The sequence below is a fragment of the Crocodylus siamensis genome, chromosome 4 (genome assembly GCF_052110815.1).
Source record: "Crocodylus siamensis isolate JL-2025a chromosome 4, ASM5211081v1, whole genome shotgun sequence".
Taxonomy (NCBI): domain Eukaryota; kingdom Metazoa; phylum Chordata; order Crocodylia; family Crocodylidae; genus Crocodylus; species Crocodylus siamensis.
In genome coordinates this window covers 135,162,107-135,188,795 of record NC_143398.1, presented here as the reverse complement: position 1 = coordinate 135,188,795, position 26,689 = coordinate 135,162,107, and the positions used below count along the sequence as shown (strand labels likewise).

The window sequence follows — 26,689 nt, the reverse complement described above, 5'->3', positions numbered from 1 at the left end:
AGTAATGGACCCAAACTTTCCCTGATCTTCTTGTTGCTGACGTACTTGTAGAAACCCCTCGTTACCCTTCACATCCTTTGCTAGCTACAACTCCAATTGTGCTTTGGCTTTCCTGAGTTCATCCCTGCATGCCTGAGCAAGTTGTTTGTTCAGGTTTCCACCTCTTGTAAGCTTCCTTTTTGTGTTTCAGCTCACTGAAGAGCTCCCTGCTAAGACAAACTGGTCTTCTGCCATACTAGATAATCTTCCTGCACATTGAGATGGTTCATTCCTGTGCCCTCAGTAAGGTTTCTACACAATACAACCAACACTTCTGGACTTCTTTCCCCTTCAGATTGGCCTCCCAGGGGATCCTGCCCATGAGTTCCCTTAGTCGAAGTCTGCTTTTCTGACGTTTTTACTCTAGTGCTCTCCTTCTTTCCTTCTCCTCAGGATTCTGAACTTTATCATCTCGTGGTCACTACTGCCCAAGTTGCCATCCATTACAACATTCCCCACCAACTCTTCCCTGTTTGTAAGCAGCAGGTCAAAAAGAACACAGCCTCCAGTTGGCCTCTCCAATACTTGCACAGGAAGTTGTTTCTATCACTCTCGAAAAACTTCCGGGATTGCCTGTGCGCTGCTGTATTGCTCTCGCAGTAGATGTCAAGGTGACTGAAATCCCCAATGAAAACCAGGGCCTATGATCAGAAAACTTTCACTACCTGTTTGAAGGCAACCTCATCCACCACATTCTCCTGTCCTGCTGATTTACAGCACACACGCACTATGATGTCATCCTTGTTGTTCTCCCATCTGAACCTAACCCAGAGACTTTCAACAGGCCAGTCTTCAGTTTCATACTGAAGCTCTGAGCAATCATACAGCTCTTTTACATAAAGCTCAACTCCTCCCTCTCCTCTCCTCTGCTTGTCTTTCCTGAACAGTTTGTATGCATTCATGACAGTGCTCCAGTCATGCAAGCTATCCCACCAAGTCTCTGTTATTCCAATCATGTCATAGTTCTATGACTGTGCAAGGAATTCCAATTCTTCCTGCTCATTTTCCAGGCTCTGTGCATTTGTATACAGACACCTGAGTTAACTAACCATTTGCCCTACTTTCTCAGGAAGAATGAGAAGGCCTCCCCTGTTGCTCCCTCCTGCTTGTGCTTTCTCCAGGTCACTTGCTTTTCCACTTACATCAAGGCTTTGGTCTCTTATCCCCCAGCAAACCTACTTTAAAACTGTCCTCACTAGGTTAGCAAGCCTGTCTGTGAAGATGCTTTTCCTTCTCATCAGGTGGATCCTGTCTCCTCCCAGCAAGCCTCCTTGAAACAGCATCCTGTGTTCAAAGATGCCAAAGCCATGCTGATGACATGATCTGCACAGCCATGCACTGACCTACAGGAATGCGTCCACTCCTGCCCAGGCCCTTCTCCTTAACTGGAAGGATTGAAGAGAACACCATCTGATCCCTTGTCCCCTTCACTGTTGCACTCAAGGTCACCCCTGGCAGTATCAGTGGTGCCCACATGGATGTGCCACATGGAGAAGTAGTCAGAGGGCCAGATGAGTCTTGGTAATCCTTCTATGGCATCTCAGAACCTAACTCCGGGCAAGCAGCAGGCCTCCTGAGACAACAAGTCAAGCTAGCAGATGGATGCTTCCATCCCTCACAGAAGGGAGACTCCAACCATCCATTGCTTCCTCTTGGTGGCAGTGGTCTTGATCCTCCCAAACTTGGGGATGCCTGTCCTGGTCTCTTCCACCAATGGAAAGCGTTCCACATCTGTTCTACAGACAAATCGCTGCAGGTGGAGATGAAGACTTCTGCTACCAGAGGTCACAAGCTTCCAGCTTCTACCTTCCTGGGAGTCCATGTCCTCTTCCTTCTCTAGCACTGCCTCTGGCAGTGCTTCCTCTGCAGTACTAGAGGCCTCCTCCAGCATCGAGTTGATAAAATCCTTATGGTGGAGGATGCTTCGAAGCCTTGCCACCTCCTCCTGTAGCTCTCTTGCCTGCTCCTTGAGGAACGTCACCAGGAAGCACTGCTCACATCACAGTCACTCCCCCACCGGGCCATCACTGGAAGGAACCAGTCACTCCCCTAGCTGGCCATCACTGGAAGGAACCTGCAAGCTGCGATCTCCACAGTGCCAAACTAGCACCTGGGTGGAAGCCCCCATGGTGAGCAATCTTGCCTGGACAGACACCTCACAGGTGTGAGCACAGGAAGAGCTGGCAGCAGCAGTGGCTGTGGCATTGCGATATCATCCAGCCATTTCTCTGGCTGTCTTAATCCATGGCCTCTCTCTTCCTGTCCCTCTTTCCAAGCAGACCTTCCTTAGCAAACTCCCCTGTAAGCTGGCCTGTTTGCTATAAAGGAAGTTGAGAGAGATTTCAAATAGGAATCCACAGTTGTCATCTTTCTGAGTTCTTTTTGATAGAAAAACTGCTCGACTATTTATCTGTAGTCAATAAACAAGAAAATTAAGAGAGGGCATTTTCCACAGGGTGCCTTGAGTCTATCAACGGCTGCCTCAAATCTATCCGAGGTGCCTCAAGTTTACAAAGATTAAAAATCACTGATATAGGTATTAGCCTATGACTGAACAGTGTAACAACTAATTCACGTATAAAGATGTATGTCTTCAAGAGAACTTTGGATTTGTGTATTCTGGCATTTCTCCCCAACTGACAGTGAATAAAGGCTATTTTGGTTTCTATTTACTGGCACAACTGCAGCAATGAGTCTAAGAAGAAGTGTCCCTGGAAGTTACAGCAGTAATCAGAAGGGTTCATCAGTTTCCTACAGGGTACGGACACAAGTACCTTTTGAAAGAGATCCTAATGAAATGGCTTTGGAAACCTTTCAGAAAGGAATAGTTTCAGCCAGGAAACATATGTATGGCTGCTGTAGTATTCCATGCCTAGAACATTTCAAAACACTGCAGCCTCCTCTAGTGCCAGCCAGGAGGCACTGGAGGTGGCTGCAGTGGCTTACAGCTCTGCTGTCCTCATCCCTTAATAGGGGAGAGTGCAGGGAATAGATATGAAAAGATAAAGGGGAAGGGGCACCTACCCATAGCCAGGATCCAAACTGCTCAGCCCTAAATCCCCTGAACCTGTTTCCCTCTCAGCAAAGTGGAAAGGTAAAGGGGACTGCACTTGGAGAGACTTGCTCCAGTAGTGGTAGGAATCTTGGGATCTGGCAGGGAGATAAACCCTACAAAGGTCTGCTAAAGTTAGAGGACCTGGCAGTGCCCTGGGACCCAGGGTGGAACCCAACAGCTACACAGGTGGCAGGGCCTCCCCTCCTGCTCCTTGTGCACAAATAATAAAAAGTGAAATACTAAAAAATAGTACCTCATTTTAAAAGGTACTATTCTGGAAACTTCAGACACTTACGGAATTCTTCAAAGGGCACGTACATTTGTAGATCTGTCCCTTTGAAACATTTCAAAAGTGTTTGAAGAGTTTAAATTATTACCTGTCTGCACTTTCAGTTATGCATCATTTATTTTTCACAGTCAGACTGGCTGAGTTTAGAGAGGATACAAAAAGGAAGGTCTTCCATTCTTTATTCCTTGACACCATTACTTACTTTTCTATGTTGCTTTGCATCACATGATCCATCTTTTTTTTTTCAGCCTCTGACAACTTGTCTAGCAGTTTTCTGTGGGGGTTTTTTAGTTACTTCTTTCATCACTAATTTAAAAGCTTTGAAAATGCACCATCCCCAAGTATTCACTAAGCACAGGAGAAAAGTTCAGACACAGGCACTGAATTTACTCTTAACCTAAAGGAATGTTTATTCCAGATGATGAAATTCACATTCTTTTTATCACAGTAACCCAATATTTAAAAAAAACATGACCAATATGATGAGGTTTTTAAGAAAAATCTCACTATAGTGTTTTGTTCTGGTGATGATTGCTACTTACTGTAGGCAATTATTATGCTTGAGTATACTAACATTTTTAATGTAAACCCATGCTGAAAATACTAGATGTTTAAGTAGCCTAATGCCTTATTAACTGCAGGTATATTATTTAAAGAACTGCATAATACAAGGGCAGTCTGTTTGAAAGAACAGTTAATTTATCTCAATATCCTTCAACTTTGAGGATACATGTTCTAGTTTTGTTTAGCGACAGTTTTCTCTAAATGGACTCAGCACGCAGACATAACTTATCTTTAGCCAAGAAAACTAAAAAATACATTTCTTAATAATTTAAGTACATGATTATTTGAAATGTCACATGCTATTTTGCAGGCCTTGATTTAAATCTTCAAATTAATCATTTTTGTGAGTCTGCAAACATTACCAAGGAAAAAATTTATAAGTCTCAGCTGCAAAATATTTTTTTAAAAAACAGTACCAGCAACCTAACTGAAAGTAATTTGCAGTGATGCTCTGGTAAAGATAAACTGAATCAGAATTATTCATATGTAAAAATTCATTAGAAACACAGTTCAGTCATATCAAGACATAATATCTAATTAAAGAAAAAACTGTTTAGAGGGGAATCAAAAAACTTGATCAGATACAATTTGGAAGGATTTTCTCCCTTCCTTATATCCTACACCTTGCCTCTCCTAATCACATAGTATCCATAAACTATGATAGCATACAACGTTGCTCTGTGTCCTATTTATAATTTAAGAAGTCTATCTTTTGCCAACACTGCTGTTTCTTCAGAATTGAATATCTTTATAGAGATAGCCAAGTTCTAACTTTTTCCTTTGAGTTCTTTGCTTGTTTGCTTCTCCTAGCACTGTCCCTCTCCTGTCTCTCTCTCCCCTTTCCTCCTTTCTCCACTAGCCCTCTCTCCCCCTTCTTCCTCTTTTCCCATATTTTACATTCAAATCATTCACTCCACTTTAGATACTGCTCCATGTTGTTCTTTCACAGCACCTGTTGAAATGAACTTGACTTCATAAAAGCTTCTGCAATGTAATGTACTGTAATGTAATGTATCTTATTTAGTTAGTCTACAATGTGTATACTTACCCTACCTTCTGTCTACTTCTAACTTAACAGTGTCTTTTTATGCCATAGCCATCCTGGGAAGTAAAGAGAAGGCTTTTCAGTAAATGTACTGGAAAGAAGCTGCATGTTAGAAAACCTTTGGTAATTTCCTATTGGCTATTAGCAGAGATCCAGGTTTTCAGGTCCATATGGAAAAGAGTGGATTTTCTCTTTTAAAGGAGAAAAATATGGATTTTTCCCCTTTAAAGGAAAAACAAACAAACATAGGAAACAGTGGATTTTCCCTGGCAAGGGGCTGCTTGGAGCAGGGGGAAGTCAACTGGAGGCTGGGGGTGTCACATGCATGTGGGTGCACCCACGCACATGGCCAGCATAAAGCCAGGCATGGTGGTGCAAGCAACCCCAGCAGCTGGTTACAGGTAAGTCTCCTGGGGTGGGGGGGGATAAGGGTTGGAGGGTCAGAGTGAAAGAGTTCAAGCACCACGGCTGTGACAGGGCAGGGGGGCCGAGGCAGCGCTGGGTGCCACTGGCAAGCCCAGCTCCGCAGTGGGGGAAAGGGTGGGGGACCCTTTGGGGTCCGGGGGAGCTTGATGGCACAGGCAGCAGCTGGGGCACCACATGCTGCCCCATACTACCAGCTGTGGCTGTGGTGCAGTACGGTGGACCAGTACAGCAGCGTGAAGCTGAGTATAGCTCTGGCCTGAGCCATGCTGTGAGCACATGGAGGAGGGTAAAGGGCTCTAGGCAGTCTCCATCCCACCCATGATGGCTGCAGTGGCTCCCACTCATGTGAACAGTGGTGAAGGAAGTCCAGCCCCAGCATGGGCTGAAGGAGGGAGGGGTGCTTGTAGCATCCCCTTCCCCGGGTTGAGGCTCCTGTGCCATGCCAGGAAACCTGGCAACAGCTCCCACCCCCCGCACCTGGGTAGTGTCTTCCAGCCACATGTGGCTGCCCCTGCCCCTAAAAGCATGGGCACTGGTCCTCAGTGGTACAGCCAAGCAGCTCCCCACCACCCCTGAAGGATCCCCCACTGGAGTCCTGAGAGTGGCGTGGGACTGGGCAGGGTGGGGAGCAGCTACCCCCCCCACCCAACAGGGCTGCGGGGGACAGAGGGCTGCAGGTTGGGAGTGAGGGGCACTGGCAGGGATGGTGGACTGTGGGTCAGGAGTGAGGGGCACCAGCAGGCCTGGGGAGGGGTCAGGGGACTGTGGATCAGGAGCAAGGGACAACAGCAGAGTTGGGGACCTGTGGCTTAGGAGTGATGGGCAACAACATAGGCAGAGCACCAGCATATCAGGACTACTCAGCACCACAAAGCAGCAAGGGGACCAGCTGCAGCTGGACCTGCATCCTGGTGAGAAAAGGGAACAGGGGGAGCTCTGATTTTATATGATAAAAAATCCAAACACCAAAATTTATAGTTATTTAGAATTCATTTGAGTATAGTGACTGAGGCAATGGTAGGCTTCCCAACTGCTTTAAAACACAGATGTTGGGATTTTTTTTTTTTTTTAATCAGAGAAGTTGTGATTTTTAAATAGAGAAAACCAGGACCCCTGGCTATCAGAAACAATTATTATACTGATTATATCCTTCTGATGAGAAATAACTGCCAGGCTCTCTCAAAAATTATTAGTTTTTTCAGGATTCACAGAGAAACATTTGCAGGAATGGAAAGATGCAGATCTGGGAGAGCCTTTCACTAGTATCATTCCTTATGTCTGAGTGGTCTTGTGTTGGGTATTACTCATGCACCTAAAAGCATTCATATAAATGGCCAACTACCTGAGTAAGGGTTGCACATTCTAGCTCTATGGAACTAACATATTATATCAGACAATGCTAGAGCAACATTTTTATAAAATACTAAATATAATGCAAATTAAAATCTTTTGTAGTTTTTGATATCGACAGTGAGATTCAGCAATTCAACACTTCATACTCATCCATCCACAGCAGAAGCATTTACTATGATAACATACAAAGGTTAAATACAGAATTCACAGCAAAACAGTATGTTTTCTTTGCCATATAGATATCTAAGATGTTTAGGAAAATATTCAGATACCTCGAATCGGTTTTTACTACATTTTGATATATTTTTGCTACATTTGAACACAATACTTGGAGATGTCTCCCCTGGCATCTCTAAACATGTAATACTGGATGCCAGAGAACATAGGGAAAGATCCCTTTAGATATATCCAATTCAATGTTCTCTCTTTAAAGCATCTACTTCTGTCACCGGTATGACCCAATACAGCATTTCTTATGTTCTTACATTTTAATCATTTGCACCAGTTAGGACACACACTATTAAAAAAAAGGAAAACCCAACCTTTATTTTTATGCTTGTTAGGAATTCTCTCTAATTAGCCTACAGATTAAACATATTTCAGATGCAAATTTTGAAAATGTTCTTAGATTTTATGCTGCTACACCACACTGAATGCTTGCAAACCTTTGTGTAATTTCTTGGGCTCCTAATCTACGTTTAGCTATCAACAGATATCAGCTACAAGCACAGCCACTGGCTACTATACATGACCAAGCTGAACAAGCTATCAGATTTTAAAACTTAATTTTTGTGTTCTTAATAAACTGTACATGCAAACTTGCGTATTTCGGTTTAGAAGACTTTTACAATTTTTACCTACTTTGAGGTAGTTAAATCAAAACAATATAAAAGAGAAAAAAATGGCCAAAGAATAAAGCAAAAAATATTAGTATGTGTTTATGAAATATTTAAAAGTAAAAAGTAGAAGCCTTAAAAACAGGTTTTATATTATGAAAATTATTCTAGAAGGAGATAAGGCATCAAAAGAAAACGGCCAAAAGGTAAACAAGTCTGAAATGGTTTGTAAAACAGTGACTTCAAAGAAAAATGAGTGTCAGGAGAAAAAGAGCACAAAGTAATCTGAAAAAAGAATTTTTAAAAAGGTGAAGAAGTAAACATGAGATCTCTGACACAAACTTGGAATATAGGTGGGCAAGGGATTATTGTCACATCCATAAATACCTTTAAGCTTTAAGCAAAAAGCTGTATTAGTGTCTGTGAAAGTGCCTTTCTGGATTCTACAATTTTCACGCCATAACATAATTTCAAACCCTGCTGTGACCTGTGAAAATTCCTGGAACCTAGTATATAAATTTAGTTGCAGGTACAGTAGGTACCTTTTTTAACACCTATTTTTCATTATTAGTATTCTGTCTCCTCTATGTCTGCACCTAAAACCAACCTAAATATTTTGTTAGAAGATGGTATTTAACAGGATGCAAGTCATATATTAGTTTTGTAAGAAAACATACATTTTCTAGTACTCTGACCACAAAAAGCACCTACCTCCAGGATCTGTTTCCAATATTTCTTACAGACATTTTTTAGATTCATAATATGTCCTGAATGACATAAAATGGTTCATCTGATAATTTTTGCATTTTATTTGAAACATTTTTAAAACAGCAGCTTTAAAACAGATAGCCAAATGCAGAGGATTTGATAAGCAGGATACAAAGTGTTGCAACTTTCAGAATAACACAACAGCATGCTGCCACACCAACCAACTGTAAGAAAAGGTCAAATGTGTCAAAAGTATCCATCTACACAAGCTGATCCAGCACTTGCAGAATTACAGTAATGTTAAGCTTCTGCAAGAATGGCCTTTTCCCAAAAGGTTGTGTGACTGAAGTCAATAACACTAAAAAAAACACACCTATTAACTCATTACTATCCACTACTATCTCTCTTCAGCTTCTGTTATGAGATCAGGGGCAAAAACACAAACCAAAAAAAAACAGACTAGGATTTTTAAAGGAACCTAAGAAAAGCAGGCACCCAGACTGCACTGGAAACCACATATTAAATATATTAGACCTGTAAAAAATATTTACAGCATCAATATGAGGCAAAACCTAAACGCTTTTTATACTGATTCAGTCAAGCTAGTATGTATGCATTGAACTGGGTTTCTTTTGTAGCTGAATCATTCTATAGTATAGACCCAAACTTGGAGTACATGAAGGATAGGGGATGGGGAAATTAACTTTTCCATGCATATGACCCAGAAATGACGTTTCACTCGGGGTTCTCAGTATCACGTGAGATATTGATTTCTGGGCAACAGAAAATCCTATATTTCAGAGTAGGCAGATGCAGCTACAGGGGAGATGGAAGGCAGAGTTTGACTTATTTCCTTAATTCTGGTTTATACCTTGAAAAGATGCCTTAAACATTTTAATCTGTTTTAAAAAAATATGTTCTTCTTCGTTGCATCTCCAACCCAAATTTTCTGTATGGTTTGTTCCTAATATTCTGCACAGGTCACTGCTTCTGGTGTTGCCAGATCTTCCAAGGTACATTGTGGTGCTACAGGGCATCTCAGGAAATGATCCATGGTTTGCTTCTCCTGGCAAACACATTGTTCAATTGCACAGAGGCCCCATGATTTCATCAGAAAGTTGCATCTTCTGAGAACCACTCTCTATCTGTTCAGGCTCTGCCATGTATGACATCTGGAGCTGGAGGCTAACTCCTCACTGGAGGCAATTCCTCGCCAACTCCATTCAACAACTTTGTCACCTAGTTTCTCCCATTCTTTTTGCCAGAGGGTAGTTCTGGCTGATTCTGGTGGTGTGGTAAACACTGTGGTAGAGGACAAAAAGTTATTTCTCGATGAGAGATGACAGTGCACTGGTCCATATACCAGGGTGGCAATTGTCTGACTCTTGTACCAACAAAAAAATCTGTTGTCTATACTTGGAACTGGTATGCATTAGGTTCCAGCCCTAATCTAATTTTTGCAACTACAAATATTGTATTTATTTTAGATTTTTTCCTGGATCTATTTAAAGGAAAAGGAAAGATCTCAGGATTAGATCAACTGATCAGCATTGATAATTTCCTTACTGTGTGTAATAAGATGCACAGTTCTGCTGCAATGAATACTTCATCTGCACTGAAACAGGGGAATGGCCTGCCTCCTGAAGTTCCCTATAACAGAAAACTTTCATGGATAGAATAATTCAAACCTATTTCCCTAAATTCAAGATTTTGTAAAAATTTTCTTAAAGGCAAATCAAACTCCCCTGCTACAAAGTTTGGTAAAATACCTCTACTGGCAAAATATATAAACCCCTGATTATCTATTTATTTTCCTATTTTTGGTCATCCATTTCCCTCTAGAGCGCGCCAAACCTGTGAACCTTTCAAGAAAGGAAATTTTCAGGTAGGTATTATTATTTCAGGTATTATTTTACTATCGCACATCATACTAAGGAAGCTGGTTCATCAGTTACATGTTGATAACCAACACAAGGTACATTTTATATACCTTTTCCTCTGCATTACCTTGAAGATCTCTTCAAAAAAAGAAGAAAATTTTGCCTATTGTGGCCCAATGGTATTGCTTGATGGTGAATGACAATTATGCAGAATGTAAGGAAATTGTGTATTTAAAGCCATGTAGCCACCTAAAATAAATTATTTCACAAGATAGGACTACTCTCCTAAGAGGCAGTCAGCGCTCTTAAGAACTGGATACTGATACTTCAATAAGGGCTATTTCTTGAATTCAATTCAGAGAATTAATTCTATGACAGTTGTGATGACTACTAGGCCTGTGCAAAGCTTTGGTTGCTGATTCAATTCAGAGATTTGGCATGATTCAGCAGCCGAATCTCCAAATCCAAATTGAATCAGGAGACCTATTAAAAAGGCCCAAAATGAATCCAAAGCTTACGAATCAATTTGAAAAAGATATGGAGACCTTCGGACATTCAGATTGACAGTGGAGAGGAAGGCACAACTGGGCGGCTACAGGTTGTCTCCACAGCTCCTCTGGGCAGGGGGAACTGCAGGAGAAGCCCTGTCCAGGCCCAGCCCCTACCTGGCACTAAAAAAAAAAAAAAGGCCTGCACTCACAGACTCTGGAAGCAGTGATCAGGGTTTGTGGCAGAGCTCCCATGCGCACTGCCCGGCTGGGATCGCCCCCCAGCCTGGCATGGCATGGGTGCAGCATGGCTTGGCAGTGGCTCCAGCAGTCACCCAGAGCTTGGCAGTGCTCAGCCCGAGTGGCCCCAGTTCCCAGACAGCACATAGCGCCTTGTCACATCACAGTGCACCCCCCCACTGCCCAGGCAGCTGCTGTGTGGATGCCAGGCAGGAAGGACAATTCCCGCTGCCCCCCACTGCTCTGCACTGCATGGGGGAGTTCTGCCACAAGCGCCCAGAGGCCCCAGTGGCAGCTGCTGCAGTCAGTGAGTGAGGGACTTTCTCTTTTTTATTTTATTCTTTTTAAGTGCCAGGAGGGGGTTTGGGCCAGGCACAGCAGCCATGGGGGCTTCCCCCACCCGGGCAGAAGCCAGCACAGCTAGAGAAGCCACGGGAGAAGCCCCCATCACTGGTCTGCCCAGCCCCATCCCCATCCCCTGCTCAGCCCAAGCCTCCTGGCACTTAAAAAAAAGGCAAAACTCCACACTCACTGACCGTAGCAAGGGTTGTGGGGGCTCTGGGGCCATGTGACAGAGCCCCGCCCTAAGCCCTCACTCCCTGATCCCCCATCTCTAGCGCCACACCTGTTGTCCCCCCCCTCTCCCCCCCCCAAGCAACCCGGCACTTTTAAAAAAAAAAAAAGCCCCGCACTCACCAGCTCTGGCAGCAGCAATCAGAACCTCTGGGCACTTATGGCAGAGCACCCCCATGGAACGTGGGGCAGTAAGAATCGCTTCCCCCCACGCGTTGCACCTGCACAGCATCTGTCGCATTGTGGGGGTGCTGTGCAGCTCAGCAGGGCGCTGTATGCCACCTGGGAGATGGGGCGGCTAAACCTGTCAGCCAGAGCCCAGCACTGCTCAGCCCCAGCTCCCAGGCAGTTCACAGCACCCTGCTGAGCTGTGCAGCACCTGTGCCTTTGGGCAGCTGCCACACAGGTGCCAGGCGGGAGGACCATCCCCGCTGTACACTGCCCTGTGCTGCGCAAGTGGGCTGTGCCATGAGCCCTGATTGCCACTGCGAGAGCTGATGAGTGTGGGGCTTTTTTTTTTCCTTAAGTGCTGGGCAGGGGATGGAGCCAGGCAAGGCAACTACGAGGGCTTCTCCCATGGCTCTCCCTGCCCGCAGGGAGGCAGGCACAGCTAGAGGGGCTGCAGGAAAACCTGCAGCTGCCCAGCTGTGCCTGCCTCGCCCCGGCCTGTCCAAATCTCTGAATCAGGGCCGAAATTCCGATTCTGATTCAGCTGAATCAAATGGGATCAATGATTCGAATCACCACGTCAAATCAATGTCCTCTGAATCGGTCAAATCCAAATCAAATATTTCCCTATTCACAGAGGCTTAATGACTACTTGTCCTAATAAAAGAAAGGGAGTCTCATTAGAAAGGTCTCAGACTCAAGTCAGGACGTTTCAATTCAGCCAGAACAGGTTTGTTATCCATGGAAGGAAAAGAGTTCCTTCAACATGTGGTCTTGTTTCTGAGTCTTCAGGTACTCTTTTTTCACATTTCAAATTTACTCCTAAAATCATGAAAGCTAAGACCTTCTTTTTTCTTTTCTTTTTAAATGAAAACCCAGAAGCAGCTTGTTATTCTTTGACTCCAGGAACTGGGGTTTTAAATAAAATGCCAAATAACAATGAAGCTCATGATATAATGACAAGAGTTAGCAACTAGGTAGGAAAAAGAAGTGTGTACTGGTCAGGAGAGTATCATGCAGAACTTTAAAACTGAGACCACGGAACTTTAACAATGTGGAAAGGCAAAATAATTCAGGGAAGCAATCATCAGGACATGACTTCTTTAATTCATGTTAAAATTTAAGATGGACATGTCTCTATTCATTATTTTCTAATTTCCATATATTTCTGAACTTCATATATAAAAAGTTCAGAAATGCACATTATACACTGAAGCTTATTAACATTTCAGATTTCTACAACTAGTATAAAATTTCTTTTTTGGAAATGAGTATATGATATTTCAATTGTCTTTAAGTAATGCAAGCCAGATGGTTAACAAAGATCACTGCATTTCTGTATAATTAAATTTTGATTCCATGAGGAAAATAAAAATTAAAGGGTAAAAGTGATTAAAACAAAATGTGGAGACATTTGCACATAACTATAATGCTATAGCTACTCTACTCCACTTCTACATACGCACACATTATTTGGTCTCACCATGTTTACCGTAACAAAGCATCAAAACAAAACAATACATATTTGGTTTTTTAAAAAGTCAAAAACTTTTAAAAAATACAAAAGATCATATTCAAAGTAAGTTTCAGTATGTAACTATATGTGTATGTTAAAGACCTTCCAAGTGCATGGTTTGCTCCCCACCATTTTTCATTTAAAAATTAAAGTCTCATGTGACTTTGGCACGATGTATAATGTAGATTGGTTCTCTTGAAATATATTACCACAAACATTATGAGGATACACATACAAATGAACTGCCATCTAAAAACAGTAATACTCATAATCCTACATAAAAATGTTCCCACTTTAAAGAACACTTTATGATAGAAACTATAAGCTATGTGCTAAAATAACAATGTGATACAAATGTATATTGATTTTTTGATACAGTATGTGGAAAATCAGATGCACAGGTCCCAGATACAGAAGACACTAGGGACCCTTGTATAATTCATCAACACCATTTTGCACTGAGTTGAAAATTTGTCTTTAAGTATTAGTTTCCTGTCTTTAATACATGAAATCTGGGAGTCTACCTGACCTATTTTCTGCCATTCAGTTTACATTACTGCTTGACCATAGCTAGGAAAATAACAGATTTTTCATCCTGTTATTCCAAATGAAATCATTCTTAGTAAAATAATTCATTTTTACTCATTAATTTTTTGCTGCAATTAGAATACAGTTAGCTAAAACAGGCAGAATGAAGTCAGCTTTGGAATAAGTAAGTGGCAAAGACATCCCCTAAACAAAAGGAGAGAGAAAAAAGAACGAGGATTTTTTCAGTACTTCCAAAACAACTAAAGACTTTGTTTTTAATTTAAAAGAATAGATGTGGGCTGCCAAAAGAAGTCTTGAAACTGTGTTTCAAAGGAAAGATCACACCACATCAACTGCATTGTTTTTTTAAAGAGACGACTCAACTTCTAAAAAGGGTTGGTGATGGGGAAAATTTGTATAACTGTAATTAGAATTTTCCAACAGCAACGCTGTATCACTTCAAATAAGATTGTGTGGTAAATCAAGGGAGTGGCAAGGGAAAAGAACTATTCAGTTTTTTAGTGAATCATCTAATGCTATTGTCTGAAGATAGACCAAACATCAATTGTCATGACAGATAAACAAACAACCTACCAAAAACATTAAAGTTCCAACTCAGACACTGAAAGTCCATTTCTATGAAAAAAACCCACATGAAGTACAACTGTTTCCATTTCCAAATTCAATAATAAATGTTTGGTTGGTAAATAGGTGTATGCCATCCATTTAATGCCTAACTTCTATCCCAGAGAAAATCCTGGAAAAATTAATCAAAGAGTCTATATACAATACACTCACAGAAGGTAGGATTCTGAATGACAGCTAGCATGGCTTTGTTGCAAGCAGGTCTCGTCTTACCAGTCTCATCTCCTATGAGCAGGTAACTTGCCACCTGGATAAGAGAGGGGGTCAACATTGTATACCTAGACTTCCAAAACACCTTTGATCTGGTATCATGATGTTCTCAGGGGAAAATTGGAGGATTGTGGGCTTAACTGCACAACAGTTAGGTGGGTAAGACACTGGCCTCGAGGTAGGACCCAGAGAGTTCTAATGAACAGATCTATGTCGTCCTCGCGAGAAGCGGCCAGCAATGTCCCTCACGAGCTTGTGCTTGGTTCAGTGCTTTTCAACATCTTTATCCAGGATTTAGATGTTGGAGTGAAGAGCTCACTGGCCAAGTTCATGGACGACACCAAGTTATGGTGGAGTGGGGTCATGCTTGAAGATAGGGTGCAGGTACAGGCAGACCTGGACAGGCTGGCAAGTCGGGCGGATCAAAACCAGATGAAGTTCAACATTGAGGATTGTAAAGTTCTGCATCTGGGAGCGAAAAACCCCCAACATACTTACAGGCTCAATGGCACCAAACTGACTAGCACCACGACTGAAAGGGACCTAGAGGTAATAATAGACCACAGTATGAACAGAAGCCATTAGTGCAATGTTGTAGCCAGCAGGGAAAATCATACTCTGGCATGCATCAATTGATAGTATCTCAAGCAAAACCAAGGAAATGATTCTTCCACTTTACTCAGCATTGGTGAGACTGCAGCTGGAGTACTGCATCCCATTCTGGGTGCTGCACTTCAACAAGGACCTGGAAAAGCTTGAGAGAGTCCAGAGAAGAGTCACCCATATGATCACAGACTTGCAAGGCAAGCCATACAAGGAAAGGCTGAGGGACTTGGGCCTCTTCAGCCTAAAAAAGAGAAGGCTAAGAGGGGACTTGGTAGCAGCCTACAGCTATATTAGGGGAATACATCAAGGGCTCAGTGAACAACCAGGGCACCCTTGGGGAAAACCAGGAGTAATGGCCACAAACTCCTGGAAGACCATTTCAGGCTTAACACTAGGAGAAACTTCTTCACAGTTAGGGTGTCCAGACTAGATAAATTCCCGCCAGAGGCAGTGCGATCACCTACTCTGACAATCTTCAGGAGAAGACTGGATGGTCACCTCACTGGGGTCACCTGACCCCAATGATCTTGCCAGATCCTTTCCACCCCCTTACAATCTGTGAATCTATAATGAGGGACAATATGCTTCAATATCACTGAAACTGTATCATACAGAACACATTGACAGAAGATTTTTAAAGTTTCACAAATATTCAATTCTGTACCATATCAGAAAAGAACATGTCAGGGTTAGAGTTTTACAAGTTTAAAATTATTATGACTTCAAATGTAAAGACTAACAACTATTTGTCACAAACCACTGAGGCAATAGGCAAGGATCAGCAATGCATTTAGGAGCAGAGAGTAAGAAAGCATGGGAAATTTGAGATGAATTATACATTTGACTGCTTGATCAGAAAAAAATCAGTCACACAATGGCAGCTGCTTCTTTTTTCTCTCTTCAAGCAAGCAAGGAAATTGTATGAAAAAAACTGTATTACTATGATTTTATGGCTATGTTGCACACAGAAAAGTTACAAAGTTTAAAGTTATGGTTCCCACAGCAATTATAACCTGTCTACATTTTGTATGCAAAGAAGTTAAATTTACAATATGCTGTTCAGTGTCTTAAAATATTATGAATAGTCAAGTGGAAATGTGGGAGTCATAATTCTGAATTTACTAGCTGATGTGCATATAAAACCACAACCATAATACTGCATTAAATATTAGGAAAACTTTAAAATTCCAGTTAAGAGTAATTTATTCATTCAGTTTATGAACACACTGCTGTCCCCTTTACTGACTCTGGTAGTTGCTGGGAGTATGTGAAAACTACTTTTAAAATGTGAAAAAAAACACATGCTATATGTGGCAGAAGGCCATCTCTGTTTCTCCCCAAAAACTCTGCTCTGTGACAATTTGGTTAGGATGGGCTCAGCAGAGGAGACACACCTTTACCCTATCTCTTTAGGTAACCTGAGCTGGATACATTCCTGAGGGAGGGGGGGAAACCTGTTCCCTCTGCCTACATGACTGGCATCACATACTTGGATGAGGGGCTTGGACACCCTGGTGGGCTAGAGACTACCAGTCTGCCCAGCAACCAGTAATGCATTTCAAATTGTTGGGCTGACAGCCAATAGGTGCTGGCCTCCATTGGACCAGGTAAATGAGGTCATCAGGGCTATGTAAGTTAAGGACTGCCCAGGAGGGGGGGCAGCAGCTATGAGAAAAACTCAGAGAGACAGAGGAGCTGGACCATCTGAAATTTGCTCCCTCTCTCAAAACTCAGGATCAAGAAACTGTCTGCCTCCAGAGGGAATCTCCACCTGCCCCTGGATGATACTTGTGGGCAAGCTACCTGAGATTTAACTAGATTGTAAATTGGATGCTTATCTTGCTGGAATCCTATGACCCCAGCTGACTTCCTGCCCTTTGGGCAGACGGCTGGACTCAATGATCTTCCGCAGTCCCTTTCAGCCCTAATGTCTATGAAATCTAGATATACAGCTTGCAGTAACTCAGATGCATAATCAAAGGCTACCCCAGCCACCCTGTTTGCTCTATGGGATTTCTCTGATACTACTCAACTCTGTACCCTATTCCCACCCTATTCCTTGTAGCCAATAAAGTTCTCCTTTTTACCTAGCATGGGAGACTTCTTGGGAGTGGGTCTAGATTATGTCTTGGGGTCCCCTTAGTTAGGCTGACTAAGAGAGACCACTACTTGTGCTTCTGACTAAGGGAAGCACCCCAAGTTCTTGAACTGAGTCAAGTACCCTCGAGGGCTGTGTTTCCCAGGAGACGCAGAGCCAAAATCAAGCCCATCCCTGGGTGGTGGCAACTCTACCCCAGGCTAGCCAGTGAGCTCCAGGGAGGGGGTTGGCCAGATGTGAAGCACCCCCAGAGAGGCACTTGGAGCCTGAAAGGTGGTTGGGTGCAGTGAGGTGGGTGGCTCAGCACAGGAGTACCCCCTACTGGCCTGCCACACTACGCACTGTTGATCCCAAGAGGTATTCTGGGGACCAAAAAAGGCTCAGAAAGCCTGGTGGAGAAAAACCAAGTACTTGGACCCAATGACAGATGGGGCAGTATCATTGGCTATGCTGCCCTAACACAGCAACAGCCAGGCCAGCAGCACAGCTGTTGCTTTTTTGCCCCTCTCCCCTCACCCCAAGTTCCAATTCATCCCCCACTTCCTTTCATTACATTACTGAACTTTAATGGCGATTTTAACATTGAAACAGCAATAACATTTAAATGGTAAGACCATACACATAAACCAAATTGATTACAAATGTAATGAAATGTTCAGTAACTTAAAGAAATAAAAGAATTTTTTGTACCTGTAATAGAGAAGTAAACAGTATTCTGTCCTAAAATCCAAAGATCACTAACAGGTGACCAGCTCTCAGAAAATAATTTAGCTAGGTTTCAAAGACTAAGTTCCAAAGAAACAATCCCCTTTTTATGGGTCCCCTTCAGATGGGAAAATAAGCAAGGACAGAGGCTCAATGCTGAAGAGCACAGTTTTAGGGTTGCAACCCCTTTTTTTTAATTACCTAATCACTATTATGAAACAGAATTAAGTCTAATATGGTAACTGGATGTACCTCTTTTATCATTAAGAAGATATGAATATTTTTGTTGCTAGTATAAAGTTGCAGCTTGGAGTAAAACAAGATCTAATTGGCATAAAATCACTATACTACCTCTAAGTATCCCAGAATTGACACGCCCAGCTTGGCAAAACTTTTGCCTACATTCTTAAATCTTCTCACCTGCTACCATTTCCATTTCATTAACTGAATGTGTAGCCAGGGTTCCATGTGGCTGGGGGCCCAATCAGCTGATTGGGGCTTCCATCTGTGGGGGAGACATGTGCACCCCTATGTCTGGAACACTGCAACAGTTGTGGTCTCTTTCCCCTTTGGCTCCTAATTCCCAGCCCAGGATCAGGCTTCCCCTGCACCAGCAATAAGGCATAACGGGATCTTATTCATGATCCCACAATTACACCTCCTGCCAAGCATGTGTAGTATGGAAGGAAGCATAATTATATAGACCATGCATTAGTTTTCATTACACCTTTACCTCCACGTGTAGAGGGGTCCTTATTCAAACACTTGTGTTACTGTGATTCTTGTTGACGGGAGAAAGGAATACAGAAAAAAAAATCTACTAACTGCTGTCTGAATCAAGAGGGTACTTTTACACAATGATGGAGATCATATGAAGTCTATTTTGATTTTATGGAAAACTAAAAGCAGAATCCTATAAAGACCGTCTCAGAAAGCTGGATAGCAGGTAACAACTACCAGGAACTAGTATTTTAATTATTACAACTTGATACCACCTTTGATCTAAAAGCAATAATATTATGAACAAACTACTGCGTCATGATAAAAAAAGACAAAAATCTCCATTATACTTCATTGCTTTTCTTGTCTGCCCTCTGGGCCAGGAAATTTGGCATCTATTATTTCAATTTATATATTACAACCATAAACAAATGTTTCTGTATGTACTTATCAATATTACATACACATACATTTAAACTGTGGCTGTGGGAGAAGCCGAGGCATGAGATAACAAAAGGAACAGCCAGAGACATTTTGATGGATCTGAATGAATTCAAGTCAGCAGGATCTGTTGAACTTCGCCAGGACATGAAGGAACTGGCATCGGATATCTTGGAGCCCTTGGCAATAATATTTACAAGGAAGGTACCAGAGGACTGGAAAAGAGCCAACATAGTGACCCTCTTTTAAAATGGCAAAAGGGAGGCCTGAAGGAATTACAGATGGGTTATCCTGACCTCAATACCCTGGAAGTTACTGCGCCTTATAAGGAAGTCTATTTGCAAGCATCTGGAGGAGGAAAGGCTGATCATGGGCAGCCATCTGAGCTAGACAGAACTACTAAAAGGTGGATAGACAACTGGCTCGAAAGCTACAAATGTAATTATAAATGGATCCCATGTCAGAATAGCAGGTGGTTTCAAGAAGAGTCCCAAAGGTGTTTGTCCTGGGCCCAGTGTTGTTCAACATATTTATAAATGATTTGGATGCTGGAATAAAGAACTTCTTGAGGAAATTTACAGACAGCATGAAATGGGAAAGAATTGTAAACATGTTAGATAATACAAATGCAAATCAGAAGGATCTTAACAGATTCCAAAGCTCCATTGGGGCTAACAGGATGAAGTTCAATGCTAACTAATGCAAGGTCCTATAGCTTGGGAAGAATAATCAGTCACAAATACAAAGTGGATGATACCTGGTTAGATAGAAGCACTACAGAGAAGGATCTAGGAGCCTGGATCTGGTCTGCATCAATGGAAGCAGTAGGTGCCGATAGTGCCCCTTCCCCCAGCACTGGTTAGATCTCATCTAGAGTAGTGGCTGCAGTTTTAGGCTCCACATTTTAGAAGGCCAGGAAGAAATTAGAGTGTCCAGATGTGGGAAACAAAAAATGACAAGGTGCCTGGAAGGCAATCATACCAAAAAAGGCACTTAAGACGAGACATAATAGGAACCTTCAAATAACTGATGGGCTCCCACAAAGAAGGAAAACATCTTTTCTCTCTGCCTGCACGGAGCAGAATATGAACAAATGATCATTTAAAGTTGCCACAAAGTATTTGGATTAGATATTGGGAAAAAATTCTTTATTGGTAGAACAGTGAGCCAGTGGAATAGGCTACCTATGGAAGCTGCAGAATCTATTACTGGAGGTGTTCAAGAAGAGGCTGGACAGTCATTTGTTGGGAATGATCTAGGAGTAGCTATGCCTAGGCTCTACTATGAATATTTCTCAAGCTTCTGGGCTTTGCTGGTTGCCACATGGAGCCAGGGAGGATTTTTTTTCCATTCCTGTTCCTACATGGGTTTTTTTGTTTCGTTGGTTGGTTGGTTGGTTGGTTGGTTAGTTGGTTTTTTGGAGATGGCGGGGAAGAGGAGGGTGTTCACCTTCGTCGGAAGCATTAGGGGCTGGCTGCAGTCAAAGCTGGAGATGTTGACTGGGGTGTGCCTATGTTTCTGCTGGGATTTAAAGGTTAGAAGTCTTGCTTCTCCACTCAGGGTCAGATTGATCACCATATTTGGTGTCAAGAAATAATTTTACTCCATGGTCAGAGTGCTATTGACAGTGTGGGTTTTGGCCTTCTATTGTAATGGAGAGTGTGGTCCTCTTCCTTAGATTTCTCAAGCATATTATAACAAGCCACACAGCAGCAGGACATTGGCCACCACTGTCCCTCTGCTTTACCTGCGCCAGGTTAGGGGGCCATGACTTGTGTGTGTGTTTGGGTTGATTGTGTAATTTTACTAATAGCTTAGAGAGTGGATCTGTATAGGACAGTTTAGATAGTGATGATCTTTCTTCTAACAACGGCTTAGAAGGTCTGAAGGTCTCTTCCAGCTCTACTCTTCTATGATTTTAAGTGGTCATTGGACGATCCCTCAGCCTCAGGTGCCTTCCAGCAGGAAGACAGACCAGCCTGTAACGTTTTCTAAGGGTTTCTTTCTTCTTTAGTTTTCCATAGTATTTCAGTAACAGCTCACACTCTTGGGGAAACAACTAACGTCTCTAAAAAGTCAGAGAGATCAAAGCACTCTGTTTTTCGTGCTGTGTCACTGAGATTAAGACAGGAGTTTCAAGGTAACCTTCAATGGATAAGTTACTCATATAGTTGTAACTTAAGGGCAAAATCCTAGACTCTGAATTTTTGTCATGATTTAATTGAGGGCAAGAAGGTATCCACAAAAGGAAATATTCTAAAATATTTGGATGCTTATCTCAAATTTATCTGAACCCTTTAAATCCTTTTCTCCAGCCAATTCACCATATCCACTTTTCAAATCAACAATTCTCCTTTATCTTTGCCTTGAACATACCTCATTTTACCTGATTGCTGTGTCTGCTTCCTCAGTTCCCCCACCTAATAAAATGAGTAACTCCCCTTTGGAGCTATTTTGTTTTGATTCCCTTTTTCCATGTGTTCTGGCTGGTCCTTTTATAAAAGTTGTCACGGTTCACAGATCAGACCCTTGAATGCATTTTCTCCCAGATACAACCTGAAGAGCCAGAAAACTTCAGAGACTGGACAATAATAACTTGCCCAAATCCATTTTCAGATTTGAGTACAGTTAGCTTCTGCCAGTAAATGAACAATCTACTTGTCTGAACTGTAGAAAACACACACATCTGTAACTGTACACTGCTTTAAGATTTGGTCTGCATTCTGAATCTGTAGTTACTTCCAAACTAGAAAAACCTCTTCTTTCCATTCATAGTATTCCACTCCACTTCACAAATCTTCATCTCACAAGGGCTGAATAAACTCTTTTTTCCTATGAAGAGCACATAAAAAACTGGGAATAACAGTATTCCCTAGGATGAACAGAACCTACACAACCACATATGGGTGGTCAGTTTCAATACCATAATTACATTTATCAAACAAATATTAAATCATCTCAAACTGTGTTTTTACATGCATAATCCTGGACAAGAATTGGATCAAGTATTTGTATTGTACTGTATTTGTTTTAATATTTGAATATAATACTTCACAAACTAACTTCTTATAAGAGAAGGCAAATAAATGTGAGCTAGTGCTATGAAAGACAGGATCAAATCATTTAAAGACTTATCCTGAGAGTTCTTAAGACCATTCCAGTCATCAACGCAGCCTGCTTTTAAGCCATCCAAGACAACAGTCTAATAACCAGCTGTTTCTGCTGGAAAAAGAATTGTTAGCAAGTTGGACATCTGTACTCCATAGTTGCCAAGTTTACTCAGTGTGTGGCCACAGGTGTTGACCTTAGTGCTACAGACGCCAAAAAGGAAGACAAAAGGAATTGGCATGAAAAGCTGCACTAACAGGAGTCGTCCAATATTCAAGTTACATAAAAGTTATTTTAACTGTCAGCTCCTAGAAGAATGACTCATTTTTCTTCTGATTTGATTCAGACTATACCCTGAAGACAACAAGAGGAAGTACAAGAGCCTTTCTTCAAAGCAAACTAAAGGCTATGACCCTTTAATTTGGCATTCTTGAAGTCCGTAGTCGGCTAACACACTCAAGGAGGACAGACACTTCAACACATGTCAGCCACACAAATATATCTTTTAGTTAAACACTTATTATTTAATTAATATGTAGTAAACCAAGTAAAGCTATCATTTAATTAAGCCTAATACTTCTAATGTCTGGCTGAACAAACAATATGGCTAACAACATTATAGGCAATGCATAATATTGACTTGAATATGAGAAGGATTTTAAGCAAAATTCATTTTAAAAATGTAGTTAGAAAACTGATCCATATTAACCAAGTATCTCTTATGAAAATATCCCTCATCAGAAGCAGAATGGTTGTCTATGTATGTAAGGAAAAATATAATTACTGTGAAACTAGAAAGACAGCAGTCAAGAATTAATTCCTACCTGATACAGGATGTATTTTATTTTAGCAACCTTTAAATATTTGCAATGAGGTAGCCCTTTACAGTCACCAAGAACAACAAAAACAAAGCATCTACACAAGATACTACATTGCTGTAATGATGAGATACAGTAATGTTGATCATTGCTATGGTGACAGCATCACTAGCCACAAACTGCGATGCCGACGCTACATCGGTGTAGCTCGTCGCTATGGCAAAACAGCATCTAAAATAACTATGCGCCACCAGGACTGCACAGTACCATATGTGAAGTCCTGGGCACATGCAGATGCTCCCACTGGGTTCCAACTAAATGGCATTGAGATGTTACTATTATTTTTATTTGTGCATTTCAGGGACACAGCCTGAAGATTTTATTTAAATAAAAAAATAAAGTTTCTTTAATTTATGAAGGGCTCTCAGCATATATCTGACACAAAGACTTGAGATGGAAGTGTTTTTATGCTGTTGTTCAACCACCACACAATTACTTTTCTTTTTATGAAATATGTGTATTTTACAATGCTCTTACTTTGCAGTTATTCAACTCCATTCCAATCTGATAACAACTTAAAAGACTAATCAGAGTCACTGTATAACATATGAAATCATACACTTAATATATTCACTATGGAATACAATTTTCCACTAATCTTTTCTGTCAGGTGGCTCATGTAAGATAATTTTACTTTAATGTGCAGCAAATCATGTATATTAATTCACGATTGTTATGTCCATTCTTCTGTTCTAATGTTCTTCTGTTCTAACCAATTCTAATGTTATAAAAGCCTTTGTCTGTCTGTCTGTCTGTCTGTCACGCTTTATTCGCACTCTGGCTGGCAAACAGCCAGAGTGCGAAGAAGCATTTGAACAGGTAGCAGTGCACTGCCATGATGGCGTGGACACAGGGACGGAGTGGAGGGGGTAAGGCCTGCTCTCTGGAGGCAACAGCAATGGAGTGGACAGAATGCTACTCTGCTTCCTGCAGGTGGCGATGATGGGGGGGGGGTTGCTAACTTGCTTCCCCACCCACCCTTCCTCCTTGGAGGTGATGGCGACAGCAGCATGGTGGGGGAGAGTGGTCAGGATACCGTGTGGGGGAGAGACTTTGACCCACCCCTTTTCCCCTTTCATTGTCGCCACCTGCAGGGATCATGCAGCAGTGGTGGGAGGAGGAGCGGGCCTGACACAGGAGGTGAAGAGGCGAGCATGCCATGACTGTGGTTGTGGGGAAAGGGGAGGAGTGGGCCCAGGCCTGAAATGGGGGGAGAGTGGGCCTGACATGGGGGGAGGGGGTGGGCAGGCCCACTGTGATGAGGGAGAGCAGCAGACCCAGTCCAATGCAGCCTGACACGGCAGCAGCTGGGGAAGGGGAGGAGCGGGCCTCCTCCTCCCTCAGGCCTGGACCCATTCCTGCCCCCCCCGCACTCCTCCCCCCGGGTCAGCCCCAAACCCGCTTCTCCCATCCCACCACCACTGGGTCAGCTTGGACCAGCTGCTCCCCACCCATACTGCAGAGGCCCAGCTTCTCCCCACCCTTGGTCCCAGTCCTCCCCTCATTGGGCCTGGGCCTGCTTCTCCCTTCCCCTGCCACTTCCTGCATCTGGCCCAGACCCCAAGCAACAGGAGGGAAGGGAGAAGTAGGCCCAGATGGGGGGGGGGGGGGAGAGAGTCATGGGGCTCCATCCCTGCCTGCCACCTTCCCTTCCCCGGTCAGTCTTGACGAGCAGTGTAGTGTAGAAATATAGAGCCTGATCTAAAGACTACTAAAATGAATGTAAATTCTCTTACTGGCTTCAAAGGCATCTTGTTAGGATGCACCAATAGAGATTTTGGGGGTTGATACCAATAGCCTATTTTTAAGGAGGTATATAAACCAATACTGATCCAATTTTCGATACACAGCCCATCAGGTTGAGGAGCTGCTTCCAGCTGGTAAGTCTGTTGTGGTGAAAGGGGAGGAGGGAGGGAGGGAAGGGGTGTGGGAAGGCAGATCAAGGCCCCTGCAGCGAGGGAAGGAATGGGGCTGGGGCAGAGACTACCCGGGTGGGGTGGAGCGGGGCGTGAGATAGAGCCACGTTTAGTCTTGGGGGCACGGGGAGAGCGGGCTGGCTCGCACCACTGCATGCACCCCAGAAGGGCACCAGGGGGTGGCATGTGCCCCCAGATTTGCATGTGGGGCAGGGCAGGGCAGGATGGGCTGGAGCCAGGGCAGTACCAGACTCTTCCCGGTGGGGGCTGAGCCAGACTGTGCTTGGGGTAGGCAGCTGATAGCACTGGGAGAGGGATTACAGGTGGGAGTCTGTAGGAACCCCAAAATTAACCCCCCAGTCCCCCCTCCCAGTGCCACCACTGCCCATCCTGAGTACAGCCATGGCCCAACACCCCCCCACTTGCACTGGAAAGAACCGGTATGGCCCCAGCCCCAGCCTGCAGCTGCAGCCTACTTCACCCGCACCCCATGGAAATCCATGGGCATGCCCCCACCATGTCCTCCTGGGGTGCATGCAGCAGCTGGAGCTACTCCCCCTACCCACACCCGCCAGCGTGGCTCCATCCTGCACCTACCCCAGCCCCTGTCCTGGCCCCATTCCCTTCCTCACTGTGAGGGCCTTGAACTGCCTCCCCCACTCCTTTCCTCCCCCCTCCCCTTTCACAACAACAGACTTACCATCTGCATACAGTTCTCCACACTGCCAGGCTGTGCTCCTCACTTCCTACATGCTGCACTATGGTTACATGCAAGCATGGGCATTTATTGGCCAAATTAAAAGCCACATCAGACCGATTTCCAATACAGCCAATTTTCTTTACATTGGTCCCAATCCAATATTGGACCAATCCATCAGTGCACCTCTACTTTCTGTCAGGGCTATTGATCAAAACTACAAGGTAGTATACTTGCTAGGTATTAAATATGAGAAAGAAGCAGAATTACCTGGAGCTCTTTGTAATGATCTTGGTGTGAGATGAATTTATCTTCTTTATCTTTCAGGAAACTGATTTCTAGGACACTGTGTTTTTCCATCAAATCTTCTAATTCCTAACATTCAAAGATAAAACCAAATACGTTACATGCTTTTAGAAGTGCAAGTGTGCAGTCCTCTGGAAATTTCAGGAACTTGTTTGACCTCTGAAGGTGCTCTTTCTGGATGCTTCTTGCAAATGCAGACTATGTAGCAGCACTGACTACCTATCTAGATTTTTCTAGAGTGCTCATTCACCATTGAGAAATTTTCTAAAATGGACAAAAAACAAGTGCCCTGCTCACTGTCTATAGTAACTTCTACCTTCTGCCTCAACAGTCATGCATCCTCAGAGGATCCAAAGCAGCTGCCTATATCCTAAAAACTTATTGAGCTCAAGCCATTCCCCAACCAAGTCAGAGCCATCTTACAGCATATCTATGTGAGATAAGGCAAGCTAGTATTATTATCCTTATTTTGTAAATGGAGATGGAGTAAGGCCTGCATTGTCAACTGTATTCTTCAATTTAGGTTGCTCAGTCTGAAGACTGCAAGAAACTAATTGCAATATTACCCTATTTTTAATGTCTGGGTTTACTATTTTAAATTATAAAGTGAAAAGAATTTTAAATCTTCTAAGTTTTTGAAAAAAAAATTAA

The 26,689-nt window shown here is 42.9% G+C and overlaps 1 protein-coding gene across 4 annotated transcripts in view; it reads right to left on the bottom strand.

Moving 5' to 3' along the window:
* Nucleotides 1-26,689, bottom strand: part of CCDC91 (coiled-coil domain containing 91) — a 342,014-nt gene that overhangs the window by 252,296 nt on the left and 63,029 nt on the right. For all 4 annotated transcript variants that reach the window (XM_090043857.1, XM_090043861.1, XM_090043858.1 and 1 more), the window contains exon 8: nt 26,003-26,107. In XM_090043857.1, the coding sequence (XP_089899983.1) occupies nt 26,003-26,107 (105 nt within the window). The remainder of the gene's footprint in view (nt 1-26,002; nt 26,108-26,689) is intronic.